Here is a 21,806-nt window from a genome sequence, read left to right on the forward strand (position 1 = left end):
TGAACCACAGAGAATAGCAACACTGAACTGATTTGATTTAAAGTCCTGACTGCTCTGGGCATTTGTTGCAGGATGGAGTCTGATGCTACATGCAGAATGCCTACCCCATTTAGTGAGCTGTTCTGCTAAAGCTGTATAGACCTGCCCCAACAGCAAGATCAGAGCCAGGTTCACCAAACTGCTGGAGATATTGGCAATATTCCCAGCCTGAAAAATAAATTGTGTGCACGCCCGGCATGGATTCAGAATGTGAGAGCAACTGCAGGTGGTGGTGAGATTAATGAAATGGTGCATTACAGTAAGTTATCTCATATTTAAATTTAATGCTGATTGACAGGGCTCCCACCTGAGTGCGCAGAACAGAACTCCCAGTTTCAAACATCATTACACTCACAATACTGCGGTAAATGATCACTGTGACCAGGAAGATCATCACTACACACAGCTGGAAAAACAGAAAAAGAAATAGAGAGAAATTTAGATGACCTAGATTTTGAGTGGTGTTTGCCTCTGCAAAATTAGCCACCACAATGCAAGAGTGTTCTGGGTGGTTGCCAGGGCATTGTGATGCAGTTGTTAAGGTGTTTAGCGTAGTTGCTAAGTTGTTGTTAGAGTGTTCTGAGAGGTTCTTAGGTGGTTACATACTGGCCCAAGAGAAAAGTGCCCACCTTCAGGTTTCTATATCCAGGGACTAAAAACGAAAAAAAAAAAAAAAACCTTTTCAGTTCATTCTGAGGAAAACAGTATTTTTTCATTCCGGTTCAGAAGTTCCGCAGAGTCCTTTCCAACTGGTAACAGGTTAGAACAAAATAAAATAATGTTTTATAATGTTCTTTTAAAAACGACTCTGTGCTAATGGTTGGGTGAAATACCAATTGCAGTGTTGCCAGATCTCGCAAGAGAAATAAGCAACCTGGTCTGGAAAAACAAGCCCAAAATAAGCCAAATGAGTCACCAAAATAAGCAAAAATAAGCAATTAAATGTTTTCCTGTGTGGTGGATTTATCAGCATAGAAATCATAACAGCATACACTTAACAGGAAGTATAATTGTAATTACAGATCTGCTTATCAGTCAAAGCCCGGCAGCATCAAATCTGTATTAATGCATCATATCTAACAATAATTCAATAAGAAAAGGGACATCATGATGGCGCCACGGAATGGCTGCCTCAGTGTGGAGTGCTCCTATTGTTTTGTTGTTTTTATTTGTTTGTCCTGTGTTTAGCAATCTTTTTCCAGTCCGTTTTACCAGAGACGAACTGCTGAACATTCGACAGCATATACCAGACAATCTTTTCCCAGTTTTTGAATATTCAGATGTTTTGCTGGACATTTTATTTGGAGGCGCATCTGTGTTGTTAAAGAGACGCAGGTGAGGGAGACGATCCGGCATGCTGGTCAAGCTCTGTCGGCGTGGCTTTCGAACAGCGCTGCCGAGTATTCATCTTGTGAATCTCCGCTCTCTTCCTAACAAAACGGACGAACTACATCTCCTTACCCGCACAAACAAGGACTTTTCAATCTCTGCTGCCTTGTGCTTCACAGAAACTGGCTGAGAGAAGCCATTCCGGACAGCGCGTTACATCTGCCGGGCTTTCAGCTGTTCAGAGCGGATCGCACCGCAGAGTTAACGAGGAAAACGAGAGGTGGTGGAACAGCATTTACATCAATGAAAGTTGGTGTATAGATGTAACAACATTAAAGAAGATGTGCTGTCCTAATTTGGAAGCGCTCTTTATTAACTGTAAGTCTTTCTACTCGCCGCAGGTGTTTTCCTCGTTTATTCTGGTGAGTGTTTACATCGGCCAAACGCATGTTTGAATGCCGCACTGCAACAGCTGGCTGATCAAATCACAGACATGGAACAACAATACCCAGACTCAGCTATTATTATTCTTGGGGATTTTAACAAAGCAAACCTCACACGTGAACTGCCAAAATATAGACAGCACATTACATGCCCCAGCAGAGAAAGAAATATAATGGACCACTGCTACACAACAATAAAGGATGCATATCGCTCTGTCCCTAGAGCATCTTTGAACTCTCTGATCACTGTCTGGTTCATCTTCTTCCAAACTACAGACATAAACTAAAATCTGCTAAGCATGTAGCAAGGACTGTAAAGAGATGGACCAATGAAGCAGAGCTGGAACTACAAGCCTGCTTTGACTGCACTGATTGGAGTGTTTTTGAGGCTGCAGACACCAATCTGGACGAGCTCACATATACTATTACATCATATATCAGTTTCTGTGAGGATATGTGCATCCCTACTAGGACTTATTTAACGTTTAACAACGACAAACCATGGTTTACAGCAAAATTCAGGCAACTTCATCAGGCCAAAGAGCATGCTTACAGAGGTGGGGATAAAGTCTTGTACAATCAGGCCAGGAACACACTGAATAAGGAAATCAGAGTGGTTAAAATAAGATACTCTGAGAAGCTGAAAAACAAGTTTTCAGCTAATGACCCTGCATCAGTGTGGAGTGGCATGAAACAATTTATGAATTACAGGACTCCTACCCCCAACCCTGTGGTGGACCAACAACTGGCTAATGATCTGAATGTGTTCTACTGTAGATTTGAAAGGCCCAATCTCACATCCCACACCCACTCTGACCTTCACTTCACACAAACACCAACACCTCCTGCAACCCCCCTCCTGCTACTCAACCTGCACTTAAGATCTGTGAAGATGATGTGTGCCGTGTATTTTGAAAACAAAAGATAAGGAAAGCACAGGGCCCAGATGGTTTTTCACCTGCATGTCCTGTGAATTTAAAATTAGATCCTGTGCTAACCAGCTGGCCCCCCATCTTCACACTGATTTTCAATAGATCACTGGAGCAGTGTGAAGTTCCCTGCTGCTTCAAATGCTCAATCATCATTCCTGTCCCAAAGAAACCAAAAATCACAGGACTTAATGACTACAGACCTATCGCCCTGACATCTGTGGTCATGAAGTCATTTGAGAGACTGGTGTTGGCCCACCTGAAGGACATCACAGGACCCTTTCTAGATCCCCTTCAATTTACTTATCAAGCAAACAGGTCTGTGGATGATGCAGTCAACATGGGATTGCATCATATCCTGCAACATCTGGACAGACCAGGGACATATGCAAGGATCCTTTTTGTGGACTTCAGTTCGGCTTTCAACACCATCATCCCAGCTATTCTCCGGACTAAATTACACCAACTCTCTGTTCCCACGTCTATCTGTCAGTGGATTACCAGCTTTCTGATGGACAGGCAGCAGCTTGTGAGACAGGGGAAATTCACTTCCAGCACCTGTACAATCAGCACTGGTGCCCCCCAGGAATGTGTGCTCTCCCCAATACTCTTCTCCCTCTACACCAATGACTGCATTGCCAAGGACCCCTCTGTCAAGCTCCTGAAGTTTGCAGACGACACCACTGTCATCGGCCTCATCCGAGATGACGATGAGTCTGCATACAGAAGGGAGGTTAAACAGCTGGCTGTCTGGTGCAGTCAAAACAACCTTGAGCTGAACACGCTCAAAACGGAGGAGATGATTGTGGACTTTAGGAGGAACACCCCAACACTGTCCCCCCTCACCATTCTAAACAGCACTGTGGCAGCAGTGGAGTCATTCAGGTTCCTGGGCATTACCATCTCACAGGACACTGAAGTGGGAGACCCACAACAGGCCCAGCAGAGGTTGTACTTCCTTTGCCAGTTGAGGAAGTTCAACCTGCCACAGGCGCTACTGATACAGTTCTACTCAGCAGTCACTGAGTCTGTCCTCTGCACTTCTATAACTGTCTGGTTTGGTTCAGCTATGAAATCGGATATCAGAAGACTACAAAGGACAGTTCGGACTGCTGAGAGTATTATTGGTTGACCCCTGCCCTCCCTTCAAGAACTACACACTTCCAGAGTGAGGAAAAAGGCTGGAAAAATCACTCTGGACCCCACTCACCCTGCCCACTACCTTTTTGAACTGTTGCCTTCTGGCCGACACTTCAGAGCTCTGAGCACCAGAACCGTCAAGTCACAGGAACAGTTTTTTTCCCCCAGGCTATCCATCTCATGAACAGTTAAAACTGCCCCATTGAGCAATAATTAATGTGTAATACACAGCTTAGTCTTTTTATATTATCCAACACATCCAACCTCTTCTGCCATTACATTCCCTTGCACTGTATATAACCGATTTGTATTTAGATTTGCACTACATATGTGTATGTATGTATGTATATATGTATGTGTATATATTGTCTATTGTGTATTCTATATATACTTTTTTCTTTTCAATATTTATTTATTTTTTATTCAATTTTTAATTATTTTTTAAAAGTCTTGTTGCTGTTTTGTATTGTTGTGTACTGGAAGCTCCTGTCACCAAGACAAATTTCTTGTATGTGTAAGCATTCTTGGCAATAAAGCTGATTCTGATTCTGAATAATTTAATGAAGACTTGGAAACAGCTGGGGGGGGGGGGGGGGGGATTTTATCCCCAATTTTGGCATGCCCAATTTCCAATGCACGCCAAGTCCTCGTGGTGGCGTAGTGACTCGTCTCAATCTGGGTGGCGGAAGACGAATCTCAGTTGCCTCCGCATCTGAGACAGTCAATCCACGCATCTTATCACGTGGCTTGTTGAGCGTGTTACCGCGGAGACCTAGCACATGTGGAGGCTTGCACTATTCTCCGCAGCATCCACGCACAACTCACCACACACCCCACCGAGAGCGAGAACCACATTATAGCGACCACGAGGAGGTTAATCCAACGTGACTCCACCCACCCTAGCAACCGGGCCAACTGGCTGCTTAGGAAGCCTGACTGGAGTGACTCAGCACTCCCTGGATTCGAACTTGCGACTCCAGGTGTGGTAGTCAGTGTCTTTACTTGCTGAGCAACCCAGGCCCAGAGAGAAAAGCTTTTACCTCTAATAATGTTTTTCTTGTATCTGGATTAGCTCTGCATGTAAATATGTAGTAATTATACAAAGTTGTTAAAAAGGTCTTCATTCACAGAATGCAACATCCACAACAGGCAATTAGGCAAAGAAATGTGTGATGCAGCAGTTTCCTTCAGGATCAAAGCACATTTCACTTTTTTCAGGCAACATGAAGTGGTGTAGTTCCAAAAATGTACAGTGATAAACCCTTTGGCTTCATTAAAAAATTACTGAAACAATATTAACCAGTTATAACCAGTTACCAGCATTTAAAAATAAAGTTGTCACTCCGGAACAATTGAAAATCACTTTGTTCACGTTTTCGGTTACGTCCTGCAAAAATGTTGTTCGTTTTTGGTTTCGTTTTCATTCCTTGAACCCTTTTCAGTCCCTGCCTATAGCTGGGTTTCCATCCATATTGCATGAAAACTGCTGGATGGAAACACCAAAATGTGAATAAAATCTCCAAAATGCACATAAAAAAAAACGTGTATGCTTGCTTTACACTGTTTTTGTGATATTATGATTTTTCGCATAAATTAAATTCGCAATTTGGATGGAAACATAGCTTATGATATTCCGGCCCCTATATGTGGCTTGGGTCCCTCCTTCGATGTACTGTAAGTCTTAGGTATTTTTTTTCCACACATTTTATTGTCTTCCAGAGTTTAATACTTATGGTTAGGGGTTTACAAAAAAACGTAACCCTATGTATGAGAAAGCACCACTAATTACGACACTTTACTTACCTTCTAACTGAACAATTAAATACTCCAATACTATCACTCCAGTAAGCCTCCAACAAGTCCTAAGGGTCTCACCATTATAATGATCACCATAGACCCGGTCAGCATGCGTGAAATCCGGGCTTTTTCAGGGAAGTAGGGCTCCTTCACCCCGGTCACTGGGTTCTCCTCCATTGCAGGAGCCATGGCAGCAAACTCAGGACGTGGTGGTTCCTGAATCATTACCATAAGAAAGTACTTTTCATCATTTCTTATTGTAGATCACCAAAATTCAATACTAAACCATGAGTTATAAATACAGAATGCACATTGAACCTCCTCTTCATGGAAATCCATGCAGTCCCAGTGGTGAGCGAGTGTGGCATTCTTGCGTTTCCAATACTCCAGGAACGTGACCGCCCACAATGACATGAACACACTGAAGAAGACTGTGCCGGGATGGTCAAACAGATAACCCACCTAAAGAAGAAAGGCCAGTAAAAATCCCTGTTTTTTTTTATTTTTTTTTTTTATCAATATTGGTAACCTGACAAAAATGACAAGATCTTTAAGGAACCATTTGGGGTTCCTCAGATTTCCACACCGGCAGAACCTTTTGGAGAACCTTTAGGCAGTTCTTTGAGGGAACCCAAAAGTTCCTGCAAGAACTTATTGCCAACCTCATGATAAAGAAAAGGGTTTGAGGCCCATTATATGAAATATATTATATTGAAGTTCCTTGAGTATTCAATAGGATAATTGAGGCACATTCAAAGGGTACCAAGAGATTCTGCAAAGGGTGCTAGTGTGGTAATCTAAGAACCCCAAATTTTGCTTAACATATCTTTTAATTTTTACTGTGTACTTTAAATTCCAAAACTAAAAAGACATAAAAATGACTGGTACATATTGTATATTTTACAGAATTAAATCACTGTAATGTGTACACTGCATAAACATTGCCATAAACTGCTGGAGAATCATAAACTGTGTTATTGTATTATTAAATACAACAATAGTATTCAACATTACCCAGCTAAACAAAACCGAAAGTCAAAGAAGCAGATTACCTTGGCCATGGGACAGATGTCTGACATATTCCAGGGTTTACAGGTTTCACACAGAGGACACATTAGATAGAGTCCTCTACTCTCACAGATTTCCTTCCTGTAGAAGGTAAATGCACAAATGTAATGATGTTAGAGCTTACATTTTTTACAAAAAAGATATTGTGGATAGCAAACATAAAGCCTGTGTTTTAAACAATCTTTTTTTTTTTTTTTTTGATGTTTTGGAGGCTCCATGGCTTAAGCAGAAATAATGTTAATCTGACAAGAGTGCAGCAAGAGTGTGGTTAACAGAATGAATAATTTAGTTTTTTGTAAAGATCAATAGACCAAATAGGGAGACTGCAAAAATAATTGTTTCACTAAGCGTAAAGATACAGATTCAGTGCTTCTAATTTAGTCTCTGTTTGCATTCTCTCTCGCTCACTCGCTCTCTCTTCACACATAATTTTGTTTCTTTTTTTAGGTGAAAATTGCAGCAAATATTTCCAACCAATCACAATGAGTCCTTCAGGTAGATGTGCAATAGTTGCTATAGAAACAAATTCAAGTCATAAGTCACACTGATATGGCATTTGTTTTTCCTCACAGCAGCAGAATAGCTTAGAGGAGCTATAAATGTGTGAGTAATGTGAAATTGCAACAATTTACATATAGCAGATGAAGCACCGTTAATCGATAACATGCAAGACACTTACGCTGGGGTATTGGATCCCATTCTCATAATACCCGACACAAAGACACACATACCAACCAATGCAGCTGGTAGGAGCCAGGCTGTGTAAAACCCTGTGAACGGAATAAAAAGACGAACTGGATAAACTGTGACACTTTGATCTTGTTTAAGCATTCCTGTAGCTCAAATGGTAGAGCATGACCCTTGAAATGCCAAGATCATGAGTTTGATTCACAAGGAACGCACATTCTGATAAAATGTATATCCTGAATGCACCTGAATCAGTCACTTGCAAAATGTCTGCAAAATGTATTAAAGTAAATGTTTTTCTTATGAAACTGCTATGCAATAAAATTACCAGTAATTTCACACCATCTATTTTCACTAACTGATTAATTACATTTGCAATGTCACCACACAAACAAAATACAAAATATATAGTGCCTACTAACCCAACCATGCAAAGTAAAGTGCAATCTTCTCTCCAAAGTATTCACGGATATGATCCAGAGGTTGGTACTTATACCATTTTAGCCAGCTGGCCCAATAGTGGTATAGCACTTGCCTCTTATTCAACTTATCAGGCTTGATGTCTTGAACAGGGTGCTCAAAGGGGCCCTTAGAGGTAAACAAAAAGGTGAAATTGTATCAAGCAATGCATTCGATAAGGCACATAGGTTTGCAATGGATTGCTGTATGTGGTGTCCTGTGCCTAACCTCGTGTAGAGGGAATGCACCTGTGAAAGCCCCCTCATTCAGCAAACGTGCGACTCCAACCTCAGCATGCTTTCTCCTACCATATACAGTCCTTGCTAATATTTCATACACCTGTGATGAGTACAGGTGTTAGCAACTTAATACAAGGTAATGACAATGTAATACACCTTATTACACATGTACTAACAATTTATTACAAGATCACACATAGTACTAACAACCCAATAACCTAAACTTCTTATCTGATGCCCTATTCTGCTTTTCCTCATTTAATGTTCATTGCTCACTCACAATTCGATGTCTTTGTGTGCTGGTGAAGTAATTATCACGGTCATCAAAGCCCAGAAACCTAAAAAACCAAGGAAATCAAGGTAAACCAATAACCTCAATAAAGTATTCTTACTCAGAAATGCAATTCGAATCTGTGCAAATAAGCAAGTTAAGAATCTAACTTTTCCATCTTGGACTTGCGAAAGGCACACGTGTAGTAGTCAACGGGACGGTTGGGAACAGAGTCTGTCATGATGTTTGGGATCCGGAGCTTCTGAAGAACTCGAGCTGAAGTGTTGAAGTCTGGATTCGGCTGAGCCTGTTGACAAATAAAACCAAATAATTTCAGAGCTTACAATTCACTACTTGTTTCAATTCTGTTTCCAGTGTTATTCTAAGCCCTATGCATTTGCTATCTGTCCAAAATGCCATTCTAAGACAGAATAAGATGGCAAATGGGACACACTACAGTCTCGTGGACTTCACGGGCATTGTGCAAGTCCACAAGTACACATCATATGTGCCATTTGGGAGAGGGTCAAAGACTCTAAAAGATTACAATACTAAGAAAATAAAAACGTTAGAATAGCACTGACCTGCAAAGGTGCCCTAAGACACAACTCCTCAGCATAGTAAACCAACACATCCCATGGGGCACTAAGCTTCAGATAGTGTATAGTCTTCTTTGTACTGGATGATTCCTCCTGATAATAAAGTGAAGACCATAAGACCTTAAATTAGGCCATTAGACCATTAACTTTTAACAAAACGTCAAGTTTCAGAAATAGCATTCGGTTGAGGAAATAGGCCTAATTAGCCAAACCTTCTCCATGAACAGTCCAGCACTCTTAAGGTTCTGGATGAATTTGTCCCTCCATCGGGCCAGCTGAGCTTTCCTTCTCTCTGAACTGCTCTCCTCTTGTGCTGCTTTATCTTCCACCTCTGTTGACTCTCCATGCGATTGTCCACGACTTCGACGTTTGCGTCGTACCTTCACCTCCCACACCAGCACAAAGTCTGAGACAGACCAGTTTTAATATAATAACATAGAATGGCCCTACAGTGTATTTTAGGCTATTTTGGACACTTGAATCACTTGAGACACTTTAAAAAGTCTGAGTTTCATTACATAGATAACAAAATATCATACAACCAATTGGTATTTGTAAACAAATGATGCTAGAGCTTTTCTCAGAGAATAGAGCTTTTTTCTGAGCTCTATTCTCAGCCAATTTCACATTTCTGAGCCATTTTTGCAATGACTTTTAACCAACTGGTGACAAGGTATTTCTGAATAGATGTATGAAGTCAGGCCCTCAAGTTCACACAGGTTTCCTAATAAAGTAACCACAGCTGTAGTTCATAACATTACCAATGGATATGTTCCACTAAAGTTTGAAAACCAGAAAGTGTCCAAATACGTTTTGTCTTAATTTTGAACAAAATATCTGTTGTTTAATATTTTGAACTTAAACTTCTTTTTGTGAAATGTTTTGTTTGAAAAAGGTCTTTTTGTTGTATTTCTTTATATTTATTTCAATATACAGTACTGTGCAAAAGTTTTAGGCACATAAGATGTTTCACAAAAGCATTTGTCTTAAGATGGTTATTTATATCTGCAGCTTTAGTGTGTCAATAGGAAATATAAATGTTAGACTCCCAAATATTACTTTTGCAAATAGAAAAGATTAGAATAGAAGAACAGGGAGCCCTGCAACAGACAAAGCCCCCCACTGAACATAGTGTCAGTCTGAGATTACATAAAGAGACAGAAGCAATTGAGACAGCCTAAATATATAGAAGAACTGTGGCGAATTCTCCAAGAAGCTTGGAACATCCTATCTGCCAACAACCAAGAAAAACTGTGTCCAGGTGTACCTAGTTGAATTGGTGCTGTTTTAAAGGCAAAGGTGGTAACACTGAATATTGATTTAGCTTTTTTATGTTTACTGGACTTTGTATGACAATAAGTGATCAATGAAAACTATTTATGTCATTATTTTTGAAGACATCCTCACTATGCAACATTTTTCACAAGTGCCTAAAACTTTTGCACAGTACTATATTTATAGCCCTTTCATTAAACCATCACCTATTTTGGTATGGCCATCTCTGAAGTAGTTGCCTGGGGGTCGTTCACGTGGGCTTGCTGTTCTCTCACAGTGAATATAGATGGGGTCATCATCGTCATCATTAGCTGCAGTGTTCAACTAAAATTATAGGATAACATCACATTTAAAATATAATTGTGCAATTAGTAGAATCATACCACATTTTTGTATTGAAAAAGCATAGAAGAAATCATGTAAACTATGCACTGCACAAAAAGTGAAACCATTAAAAATTACTTGTGTTGGTGTTACCAAATGTTGTCAGCAGTGTTGCTTGTAATCTGATTATAAAGTATTAGTCACTTTAAAATAATTACTTTTAAACTAATAAAAAATAGAGTAATGCATTGCATTTTAAATACAGGTACTGACTTTCAATTCAAGTAATTACTTTTAAGTGTAAAACTTGGGACAAACATATATCTAAAAAATATTATTTTTGTATAATACACCAATCAGCAACAACATTAAAACTAGGTGGTTTTAATTTAAAACATCAATTCATATATTTGTATGTTTGTTTGCATTTCAGTGAAAGCTAGATGGTTCTGTGAAAGCAAAAGAGAATGTAATGTGATTACTTTTCTAATGATGTAATCAGTAAAGTAATTGAGTACCATTTTAGAGAAGTAATTAGTCATTTGAAGTGAAATACGTTTTTTAAATTACTTTCCCAACACTCATTCTCAGGTTGATTCAGTCAGATTACGGTAAATAATAATTTGCTCTTGAATTAAACTAGTTCACTTAGATGTCACCACATAAAGCAAATTTTTTAGATTATCAAACAAAACATTTTTTTTTACAAGATTTGCAAATAATACCTCGTTTTTTATTTTTATTATATTATCCAGATTTTATCCAGATTTTTTGTGACATTAAAAACATGCTTGAAAACCAGCAAATTGCTTGATCAGCAAAGGCATCAAATGGATTGTGGGGGACACTGTAAGCGTGTCTAATAGTCTATATACTCTAGTGTCTACACAAATTAGACAGCAATTTTAGCACATCTGAGCAGCTCGAGTGGATATTTTTACATTGGGGAAATTACGACTGCTTCTGGAGCGCAAAACAAAAACTGCACAATTACCAGGCAAATTCACATGCATTTTTAAAGATGCTCAAATGTAAAGGAACAACACACAAAATTCAAAACACAGGGCTGTATACTCACATATCTGGGAGGGATGAATCCCCCATTTTGCAGGCTTCCATAACTGTCTGAACCATGAGTCTCACCACTGTAGTCCAGATCCAGCAGAACCTCCCGGTCCATCAGCACCTCAGGGTTTCTCTTCTTTAGCATGAGGATTCCAGACAATCACAACCAGACAATGAGGTGGAGCTTGCAGAAACTAGGTAGTTAAACACACATTCAGAGGTTCTATATGACTAATGTATTTACACATTCCCAGATTTCATTCCAGGCACTCCTGCAGAACATCAGGTTCCAATAAATTATGCACAGAAATTAAATCTGAGATAAAAATGTTAATGCATTCCCTCAGAGGAAGAGATGCAGGAGAGGAGGAAGAGGCAGAGGGAATGCACTAAGTGCCTTTATAAGCGGATGAGAGAAAACAAGGAGTGTAGAAGTGGGTCTGCAGCACTCTCTCTCTCTCTCTCTCTCTCTTTCTCTCCCTCTCTCTCTCATTCACTGCATAGGAGAGTTACCATAATTCTTCTGAAATAGGAGCCTATTGAATTCTTTCATCTTTAGCAAGGAAAGATACATGTAAAACACACGTCAATGTTTTAGTTAGAATATATCACACAGATCCTATTGCCTGTCAAATGGGAAGTAGATACATTACTGTACAAATAAACACATTGTTGTACAAATTACAGTGCAACAATATACAGTTTATCTTTGCTAAGTTTACTACACACAGTTTACTACATGTTTAATGTTTACAGCATGTTTAATGCCATAGAATTCTACAGGGTTCCTGCAGCTCAGCTGGAAGAGCATGGCACTTGCAATGCCAATATCATTGGTTCGGCTCCTATAGGGAACACAAAAACTGACAAAATGAATACACTGAATGCACTTTAATTTGCATACAAGATTCTTCTACATGTATAAATGAAATGGATCAAGATTGCATCACACAGATCCTATTGCCTGTCAAATGGGAAATAGATAAGTCACCTAAATGCTGGGAATTGTTTTTGAGCTTGAACACATGGACTGAGTCATCCAATCTTTCACTGTCTAATACTTCAGGTGCATTGCCATTATTTGAATTTGCATTATTAAACTTTACCATTAGCTGTTTGGTTGGTATTTGTACATTTCTAGGTCAGTTTTAAGTGCTGCATGCTTGGCTGTGAGCCACAAATAATGCAAATATCTCACAGAAATCAAGTGCAAGAGGGTGTGTGAGACAAACAAAATAAACAATATATTGAATTACATATGGTACTGACTATGCATGACTGGCACTATGGTTCACTTCCCTTTAAACATTAAAATCTCCATATGTGACATATACACCTTTGCTACATCTCCCCTGTCCCATCCCCCCAGTCTCTGTTCTGCGTTAATATTTCACCCTTTCAGAGTGATGTTACTGCGGCAGTGCACAGAGAGGGGGAGAGAGAGAGAGAGAGAGAGAGAGGAGGGTTTGAACACCTTCTACTCACTACAGTTTATTGTACGTGATTATGATTTGATCTTAACGGCATATAGATCCAATGCTACAAACATGACACTTCCAGCAGTGCCAACACAAATATCTCGTTTCAGAGGCGCAAAAACCATATATGCAAAGTATGCAACCGGTGGAGTAGGCGCACCAAATTGCATTATGACGCAAAAATTAATTTTAGATAACACTCAAGTTCAGTTGGTCGTTAAAAGTTGCTGGACAAATATACGGGACATAATGCAGTTGTGATGGCGATGCTTCAGATTAGATGATTGTTCAAAATTGCCTATTAAATATTAGGAATGTATCATAAATGTAAACCCTGATATTACACCGCAACAGATCTTCTTTAATAGCTGTGCACACAGCATATAGACATCGATGGATGGTCCTTATAAGACTGAAAGTTTACCCCACTACTTAGTGCAGGTCGCCAGCTTGAACCGGGCCATGACGATTCAATTTCGGGTCGGAACCGGTGGCAACCTCAGGACCAATATTACAGTCCTATCAGAAGGGCAACTGTTCCCTTTTGATTGCAATTCCGTCTTCTGATTGCTTTTATTTGTGAAATTAAAATGACAGTAAGCCTGGCTAATTTCAATGAATTGTCTCAATATTCTCCCCATTTTACCAAAACTTCGGAGGAAAAAAAATTAGGGACATCTGGGAGGCGAATTAGCGATAAACACACATTTCTGTATGGAAACGGCTTACGGGCAGATTTCTTTTGCGCTAAACCAAAACTTATGCGACACAGTGATTTTTTAGGCATGACGTCATCACGCACACCATTTTTATCGATAAAAAGCCATTTGAATGAAAACAGGCAGGAGACGGCAAATTTCGCAAATTGTTTTATACGCATTTTCACTTTGTCGATAACAAAATAGCGCGAAAACTAGATGGAAACTAGGCTTATGTGAACTGCTGGTTTAGAGAGACACAATAACTGAAATACCTAATAAAGAACAAGTCATAAAAGAAAACAAGCAATTCCACTTGATTGAGGATATTGCCCACATTTCATGAAGAAAGGAAAACAAAACTAGTGGGTACCTTTTATCTTATATAATTTTAAAGGAATAGTTCACCCAAAAATGAAAATTCTCTCATCATTTACTCACCCTCGTGCCATCCCAGATGTGAATGACTTTCTTTTTCTGCAGAACACAAAGAGTTTTAGAAGAATATCGCAGATCTGTATGTTTTCACAATGCAAGTGAATAGTGACCTAAACTTTGAAGCTCCAAAAAGCACATAAAGGTAGCATAAAAGTAATCCATTCAACTCTAGTGGTATATTCCTTAACCAGTCATTAAAGAGAAAGAAAAGAAAGGGGAAAGAGAACAGATTTTCCTGTTGCACTTTATTCTGGTTTGAATACTGTTGTGGTGCTAGTGAAACTTTGTTATACAGCACTTTTCATACCACTGTCTGCTTAAGATGATTCACTTATGTTTTCCTCTTTTGTAAGTTGCTTTGGATAAAAGCGTCTGCCAAATGAAATGTAAATAATCCATGTTTTCAGAAACAATATTATGGTATGAGAAACAGTGGGTGAGAAACAGATCAGTATCGAAGTCCTTTTTTACTATAAATCTCCACCTTTGGCCAGCTCCAACCAGAAGGGGGTGATATGCACAAAGAATGCAAATCACCCAAACAAAAAGGTGAAAGGGAAGATTTATAGTTAAAAAAAAAAAAAAAGTACTTGCATATTGATCTGTTTCTCACCCACACCTATCATATTGCTTCTGAAGACATGCATTAAACCACTGGAGTAGAATGGATAAATTTATGCTACCTTTATGTGCTTTTTGGAACCTCAAAGTTTAGGTCACTATTAATTTGCATTGTGAGGACTAACAGAGCTGAGATATTTTTCTAACAATCTTCATTTGTGTTCTGCAGAAGACAAAGTCATACACATCCAGGATGGCATGAGGGTGAGTAAATGATGAGAGAAATTTCATTTTTGGGTAAAATATTCCTTTAAGATGCTCGAACATTGTCACAAGATCTTAACTCTGCACACTCTAATTATTTCTGCACACAACAGGAAAGTTGCACTCAGTGAACACCATGTTTTAGGAGTTCCCTTGCAAAATGAATGCACTGCAAGAAGAGCTCACTGGGGATTGTTATATTGGGATCCCTTGATATTGTGAACTAACCTACTCAGGTTGTTTAAAGGAATTTTGCGGGATCAGTAAATTAAGCTCAATTGACAGCATTTGTGGCATAATTTTGTTTACCACAGAAAATACTTTTGACTCATCCCTCACTTAATTAAAACAAAAGCAAAAATAACGGTTACAGAAAGGCACTTACAACGGAATTGAATGGGGCCAGTCCATAAACGTTAAAATATACTGTTTCAAAAGTATAGCTATATTATATCTGTTAGCATGATTTGTGTAATAAAATCTATGTTCTACATTATTTTATTGTGACAATACCACTTCACAGGATTTCCTAGGATTGCATCATCAGGACAACAAAGTTATCATATTGGATATAACTTTACACAGATAAGGTTAGTAAGGTATTTTATCACACTGTTTCCATCTTGTGGCCATACTTCTGAAATAGTATACTTCTGGCCCCATTCACTTCCATTGTAAGTGGCTTACTGTAACCACGATTTTAGTTCATTTTTAAATAAACGAGGGATGAGTCTGAATTATTTTTGTGGTTATCAATATTATGCCGCAAATGCTGTTGAACGAGGTTAACTTATATTGAACCTGAAACATTCCTTTAGTTTTCATTTGTCTACTTTGCACACTGGATAAAGATTTCCTGCATATGGGGAAAAAACATGCTTTAATACTAAATAAGAGGCTATATCAGGAGGACTTTAGTTCTATATTCCTAGAGCCTTGTTTAATGTTTTTTTTTAGCTTTACATTTAAGCAAATTTGCAGTTTGTACTTGTTTCATTTTCAGGCACCACTGAGTCCCCAACCCAACAAAATAACATGTAATGATCACTGAACAAAAAAGGCATAATTCCAAGATTTCAATTCTGTCAATAAATGAAAATGTATCAAATTATACTAAGGAGGGGTGGTTCACATTGTTCAGCCATTAGAAAGTGCCATTGAGTCTGTGCTCTTTAGTTCACCTGTAAACTAGATATTGTGTGCAGCTGTTTTACGCCATTTAGTTTTCCTAAATTTAGAATTACTACTAGGATTGCTCTTAGCTCAGTTTTGGGAGACCTAATTTCTGTGAACTTGTGTTCTCCTTTGGAACATCCTGAGCCTTACATGTGACAATCTTAAACTTGCAATACTGTATATTCACAGTTGATGATTTTAAGCTTTTACCCCCTTTCAATATAAGGTCATAGGCAGCAAGTATTAAAAATGCAACTATTATTGTTTATTCATACTTTTCCCATTTACAAGAAAAAGTCACTCTTAATTTACAGCTGTTATCATATTAACATATCTTTGAAACAATGCACGTGCAACATTTAGTGTATCTGCGACATTTGAGTGTTAGAATATACAGTTGATGTCAGAAGTTTACATACACCTTAGCCAAACAAATTTAATTCAGTTTTTCACAATTCCTGACATTTAATCATAGAAAACATTCCCTGTCTTAGGTCAGTTAGGATCACTACTATTTAAGAATGTGAAATATCAGAATAATAGTAGAGAGAATTATTTATTTCAGCTTTTATTTCTTTCATCACATTCCCAGTGGGTCAGATGTTTACATACACTTTGTTAGTATTTGGTAGCATTGCTTTAAATTGTTTAACTTGGGTCAAACATTTTGGGTAGCCTTCCACAAGCTTCTCACAATAAGTTGCTGGAATTTTGGCTCATTCCTCCAGACAGAACTGGTGTAACTGAGTCAGGTTTGTAGGCATCCTTGCTCGCACACACTTTTTCAGTTCTGCCCACAAATTTTCTATCAGATTGAGGTCAGGGCTTTGTGATGGCCACTCCAATACCTTGACTTTGTTGTCCTTAAGCCATTTTGCCAAAGCTTTGTTGGTATGCTTGGGGTCATTGCCCATTTGGAAGACCCATTCGCGACCGAGCTTTAACTTCCTGGATGATGTCTTGAGATTTTGAATATATCCACATCATGATGCCATCCATTTTGTGAAGTGCACCAGTCCCTCCTGCAGCAAAGCACCCTCACAACATGATGCTGCCACCCCATGCTTCACGGTTGGGATGGTGTTCTTCGGCTTGCAAGCCTCACCCTTTTTCCTCCAAACATAACGATGGTCATTATGGCCAAACAGTTACAATTTTGTTTCATTACACCAGATGATATTTCTCCAAAAAATAAGATCTTTGTCCCCATGTGCACTTGCAAACTGTAGTCTGGAGCAGTTGCTTCCTCCTTGCTGAGCAGCCTTTCAGGTTATGTCGATATATGACTTGTTTTACTGTGGATATAGATACATGTCTACCTGTTTCCTCCAGCATCTTCACAAGGTCCATTGCTGTTGTTCTGGGATTGATTTGCACTTTTCGCACCAAACTATGTTCATCTCTAGGAGACAGAATGCATCACCTTCCTGAGCGGTATGATGGCTGCGTGGTCCCATGGTGTTTATTATTGCATACTATTGTTTGTACAGATGAACGTGGTACCTTCAGGCATTTGGTAATTGCTCCCAAGGATGAACCAGATTTGTGGAGGTCCACAAATTTTTTTCTGAGGTCTTGGCTGATTTTTTTTTATTTTCCCATGATGTCAAGCAAAGAGGCACTGAGTTTGAAGGTAGGCCTTAAAATACATCCACAGGTAAACCTCCAATTGACTCCAATTAGCCTATCAGAAGCTAAATTAGGCTTGACATCATTTTCTGGAATTTTCCAAGCTGCTTAAAGGCACAGTTAACTTAGTGTATGTAAACTTCTGACCCCCTGGAATTGTGATATAGTCAATTAAAAGTGAAACAATCTGTCTGTAAACAATTGTTGGAAAAATTACTCGAGTCATGCACAAAGTAGTTAACGAGTTGCCAAAACTATAGTTTGCTAATATGAAATCTGTGGAGTGGTTAAAAAATTAGTTTTGATGACTTCAACCTAAGTGTATGTAAACTTCTGACTTCAACTGTAATTGATTAGGTCATTCCCATTTTAACAGTCACAAAGCATAAAATAAAATGATAAAAAAAAGTTTTTTCTTCAACCCCACTTGAATTTGCAAACGAACAAATGCATTCCACCACTGTCCAGCAATGTATCATTTAACATCACTGTTGACTGGAACAAACTTCAACATACCTGAGATTGTGCTTCTGTTTTGTTTCCATTCATTACAGTCCGACAAGTATTCACATACTCAAGTTTACTCTCTTTAAAATCCCTCTCTACATTCTTAAAACAAACTTTACAGTATTTTGCTTTAAGTGTTATATTACATCTAATGTACCACTAAGAAAGGAACAGGGAATGGCTTTTAATACTTTAGCCAACTTAAAATGATGATCATTTTAAAGCAGCCAGAAAGTATCAATAAAGTAAATGTAACTAAAATCCTCCTTCACTTTGTTAACTGGAGTGACCACAAGTGCTCAGAAAGCAAGACGTACCTCGACTTATTGTATATGCATGTACAGTGTCTGTACATTGACAAATTTACACAAGGAGGACAGGTAAGGTAAAAAAAAAAAAAATTGTATGCTTCTTGTTGCCGATTATGTATTTACACTCTACATATTCCAATTATGTATGATGGAACAGATTGCTTTTTTCTTTTTCCTGTTGCACGCCTCCACTTGTGACAGCAAAAGCTAACAGAACTCTTTAAATATTTGTGCAAGGCAAGTGTAAACAAGGTAATGCCTCATCATTAGTTAAATATCACATGAGCCCACACTGTTCAAATTTTCCTCCAATTTAGTATCTGTATCTCCTCTTTATGAGCTGTAGATGTCACATGGTCTGCTCATACCTACATAAAGAGTAGGTTTGCTGGAGAGCTGACCTCCCCGTCCTAACCTATCCAATCGTGGGCTCAATGCGGTGATTGACAGGTAGTCAGCACCAGGGCTCTCTCTCGGATCGGCCTCTGTGTATACTGTCACTCCTCTGCCAGGCACTCTTCATCAGCTCCAGTGCCTCCCCGCACCGCTTCTGCAATGACAGGTCTGACACTGGCTTATGAGGTAGGCTCACCTGGATCAAAAGACACACATAAATCAATGCATTATGAGAATTAAAGGTGCATACAGTAATTTTTTCTGTGGTCTAATAAAAACTGCATCATGGCGTCCAAAATGTTTAGATCACATGACCAGATTAATATTTATCAGTTTATCTCTGTAACCCCCATATTATCAGACACTTTCGCTCACAAAATAATTATTGCTGACCGATAATATCACATTTCTACAATGGCATCGATGACTGAAAACTTTTTTTTGGCATGATGCTGCTTCCACACAGTAATATGCTGCTTTCAAATTACACCAAATATTCATATAACCAAATTAACTTAAATTTAACTGAGTTGTTCTGAGGCTTTCACACTTTACTTAATCTATTTGTGTTGGGACAACATGAATTATTTTTGTTTGGTTAACTGAAACTGGGGACTTCCAATTCCAAGCATGCTTTGAATGGTAATCAATATTGAGAGTAAATGTTAAAATTGAGAGTAAATGTTAAAATTAAGTGTTATATAATGTGTCTTTGTGCAAGATGTATGTAAAGGGGGAGACTTGTAGTGTTCTGCTGTGTCGAGATTTAGAAGAGTTTCTGTTATGTTTGAGATCGAGTTTATAGCTTGAGGGCAGGTACATGTCGGGAATGCTCTTTATTGCTTTACCCATTGAGCAATTGCTATGCTAATCATAGCAAAGTGTTTACCATTAGCATACATTTAGCAAGCAAGCATTCACTGTAGTTAAAAATAGTTAGAGATTAATTTGAGTTCATTTAACATGTAACTTAGATGGGTTTACTCAATTCAATCAGTTTCCCTCTACTTGAAGTATTTAAGTTGAGATAACATGGTAGTTTTAATTTAAGAAAACGAATTTTAAACACATGGAACCAAAATTTAGCCAAAAAGTTATTTTTGATTCTATGCCAAGTATGAAACCACAGATATGGTATTCAGATTTGATGATCTGCTAGCTTATAAAAATAATGTTGTTTGTTTTTTTACCTGGAAAACAGCAGTCCAAGCTTGATGCAATTCTGCTAGTAGACGATCTCTCTCCTCACATCCACTAAAATATAGAACCCAGGGGGGGAGAAACTGAACATGATCTTCGGCAAACTCCTGCAAAGGTTGAGTGCACATCCAAACAATAAATAAAATTGATAAATAAAAATCAAGCCCTGTGCCAATCAGTTGAATCACAACAGATTTTATATTCATAAAACTAGCATGACTCATGATGACAAGCATGCATTTCCTAAATCCTAAGAAAAATAAATATGAGGAACACCCTAAATGCAACTTTATTTGTAACTGTGAAATTACAAACATCTGTTGACTAGCAAATCTGACACTCTGCAGTCTGCACAAGGTCTTACAATGACACAGTATTCTTTATCCTCCTCCAGGCAAACAGCTGTGACATCGTTCAGATCAGCTTCTCCTAGAGAACGGAAAAAACTAGTCTGGCAATCCTGGTGACACGTCAGCAACTTCCTGTCTGTGAGCACAAGGCAGCATGGGATACAGGGTGCAGGGGCCACTCCTTGTGGAATAACCTGAGAGGCACAAAATGTAGAAATGTATAAAAAAATAATTGTCAAAGCAATAATTCATCCAAAATCTAAATTTCTGCAGAATGTTAGACTTACCACTTTCTTTCATTGTATGGAAAAAATGTGCAATGAAAGTGAATAGTGACTGAGGCTAACATTCTGCATAACATCTGCCGTGTTCCACAGAAGACAGTCATATGAGTTTGGAACAACATGAGGTTGAGTAAATCCATTTTGGGTGAACTATCCCTTTAAATGTGCTCAGCATGTGGACAATTGTGCATAATGTTGGTTAGGCTAGACTAAGACAACAACCTTTTTTCTGATCAAAATGCAAAGAGAGAGGAGACAGACTGCGGGTGTGTCAGAAATTGATGAGGAACAACAACACATTGTCAGTGTCATGGAAGCTGTAAAAGCATCTCATATACACACACACACCCACATTTTGCCCAGACACTAACAGCTCAGAAATGACACAGTAGATTTGGGGAAATCTACTGGGGAAATGTGGAAAAAAAAAGTCTGAAAATGTGTCTTGAGTCACACTTCCAAGAAATGTGACCATTCAAGAGAATATTAAGCAAGACCTTCAAGGTAATTGCGTCTTGAAAAAAATTAGCTTAATCACCCCTATGAGCGTGTGCTCACCCCTTTAGAGGCAGACTGGCAAAGCAGCTGCATCCAGTCAGCCATTTCCTGTTCATTCTCTGCACTGAGCTCTAATGGAGGATGTTCCGTCAGGATCACCTGAAATGCGTGTGGCTTTTCTAAGCTGTTTGATCGCCTGCAACCTCCACAGTGCTCACCCCTATGACACAAACACAACATGAACACAGATTTTTTTTTACAAGACATTCATTTAAAGGGATGTACACAATATGGCCAAAAGTATGTGGACACCAGAACACAACACCCATTTGTGCATGTTGAACATTTACTT

The 21,806-nt window shown here is 38.7% G+C and overlaps 2 protein-coding genes across 15 annotated transcripts in view; both read right to left on the reverse strand.

Moving 5' to 3' along the window:
• The window catches only part of LOC127418991 (anoctamin-7-like), a 29,846-nt gene extending 10,605 nt beyond the window's left edge, over positions 1-19,241 (reverse strand). For 2 of the 8 annotated variants that reach the window (XR_007893583.1, XM_051659992.1), the window contains exons 1-15: positions 19,099-19,117; positions 11,678-12,509; positions 10,482-10,599; positions 9,213-9,406; positions 8,986-9,093; positions 8,572-8,708; positions 8,411-8,468; positions 8,120-8,230; positions 7,855-8,020; positions 7,425-7,515; positions 6,730-6,826; positions 5,996-6,139; positions 5,756-5,893; positions 347-445; positions 105-207 (exon numbers count right to left, since the gene is read on the reverse strand). Coding sequence is in view for 6 of the 8 variants with exons in the window: in XM_051659992.1 (XP_051515952.1) it covers positions 105-207; positions 347-445; positions 5,756-5,893; positions 5,996-6,139; positions 6,730-6,826; positions 7,425-7,515; positions 7,855-8,020; positions 8,120-8,230; positions 8,411-8,468; positions 8,572-8,708; positions 8,986-9,093; positions 9,213-9,406; positions 10,482-10,599; positions 11,678-11,809 (1,696 nt within the window). In the remaining 2 variants the exon portion in view is untranslated. Of the gene's footprint in view, positions 1-104; positions 208-346; positions 446-5,755; positions 5,894-5,995; positions 6,140-6,729; positions 6,827-7,424; positions 7,516-7,854; positions 8,021-8,119; positions 8,231-8,410; positions 8,469-8,571; positions 8,709-8,985; positions 9,094-9,212; positions 9,407-10,481; positions 10,600-11,677; positions 12,510-19,094 lie in introns of those variants that run through there. The other 6 variants (XR_007893584.1, XM_051659988.1, XM_051659989.1 and 3 more) reach the window with 6 other exon arrangements.
• LOC127418988 (pleckstrin homology domain-containing family M member 2-like) overlaps positions 16,522-21,806 on the reverse strand; it is a 33,251-nt gene continuing 27,966 nt past the window's right edge. For 6 of the 7 annotated variants that reach the window (XM_051659983.1, XM_051659979.1, XM_051659978.1 and 3 more), the window contains 4 exons: positions 21,515-21,674; positions 20,687-20,866; positions 20,313-20,429; positions 16,522-19,318 (listed from right to left, as the gene is read on the reverse strand). In XM_051659983.1, coding sequence (XP_051515943.1) covers positions 19,181-19,318; positions 20,313-20,429; positions 20,687-20,866; positions 21,515-21,674 — 595 coding nt within the window. In that variant the 3' untranslated portion in view covers positions 16,522-19,180. The remainder of the gene's footprint in view (positions 19,319-20,312; positions 20,430-20,686; positions 20,867-21,514; positions 21,675-21,806) is intronic. The other variant, XR_007893582.1, reaches the window with a different exon arrangement.

The sequence above is a fragment of the Myxocyprinus asiaticus genome, chromosome 28 (genome assembly GCF_019703515.2).
Source record: "Myxocyprinus asiaticus isolate MX2 ecotype Aquarium Trade chromosome 28, UBuf_Myxa_2, whole genome shotgun sequence".
In the NCBI taxonomy this organism is placed as follows: Eukaryota; Metazoa; Chordata; class Actinopteri; order Cypriniformes; family Catostomidae; genus Myxocyprinus; species Myxocyprinus asiaticus.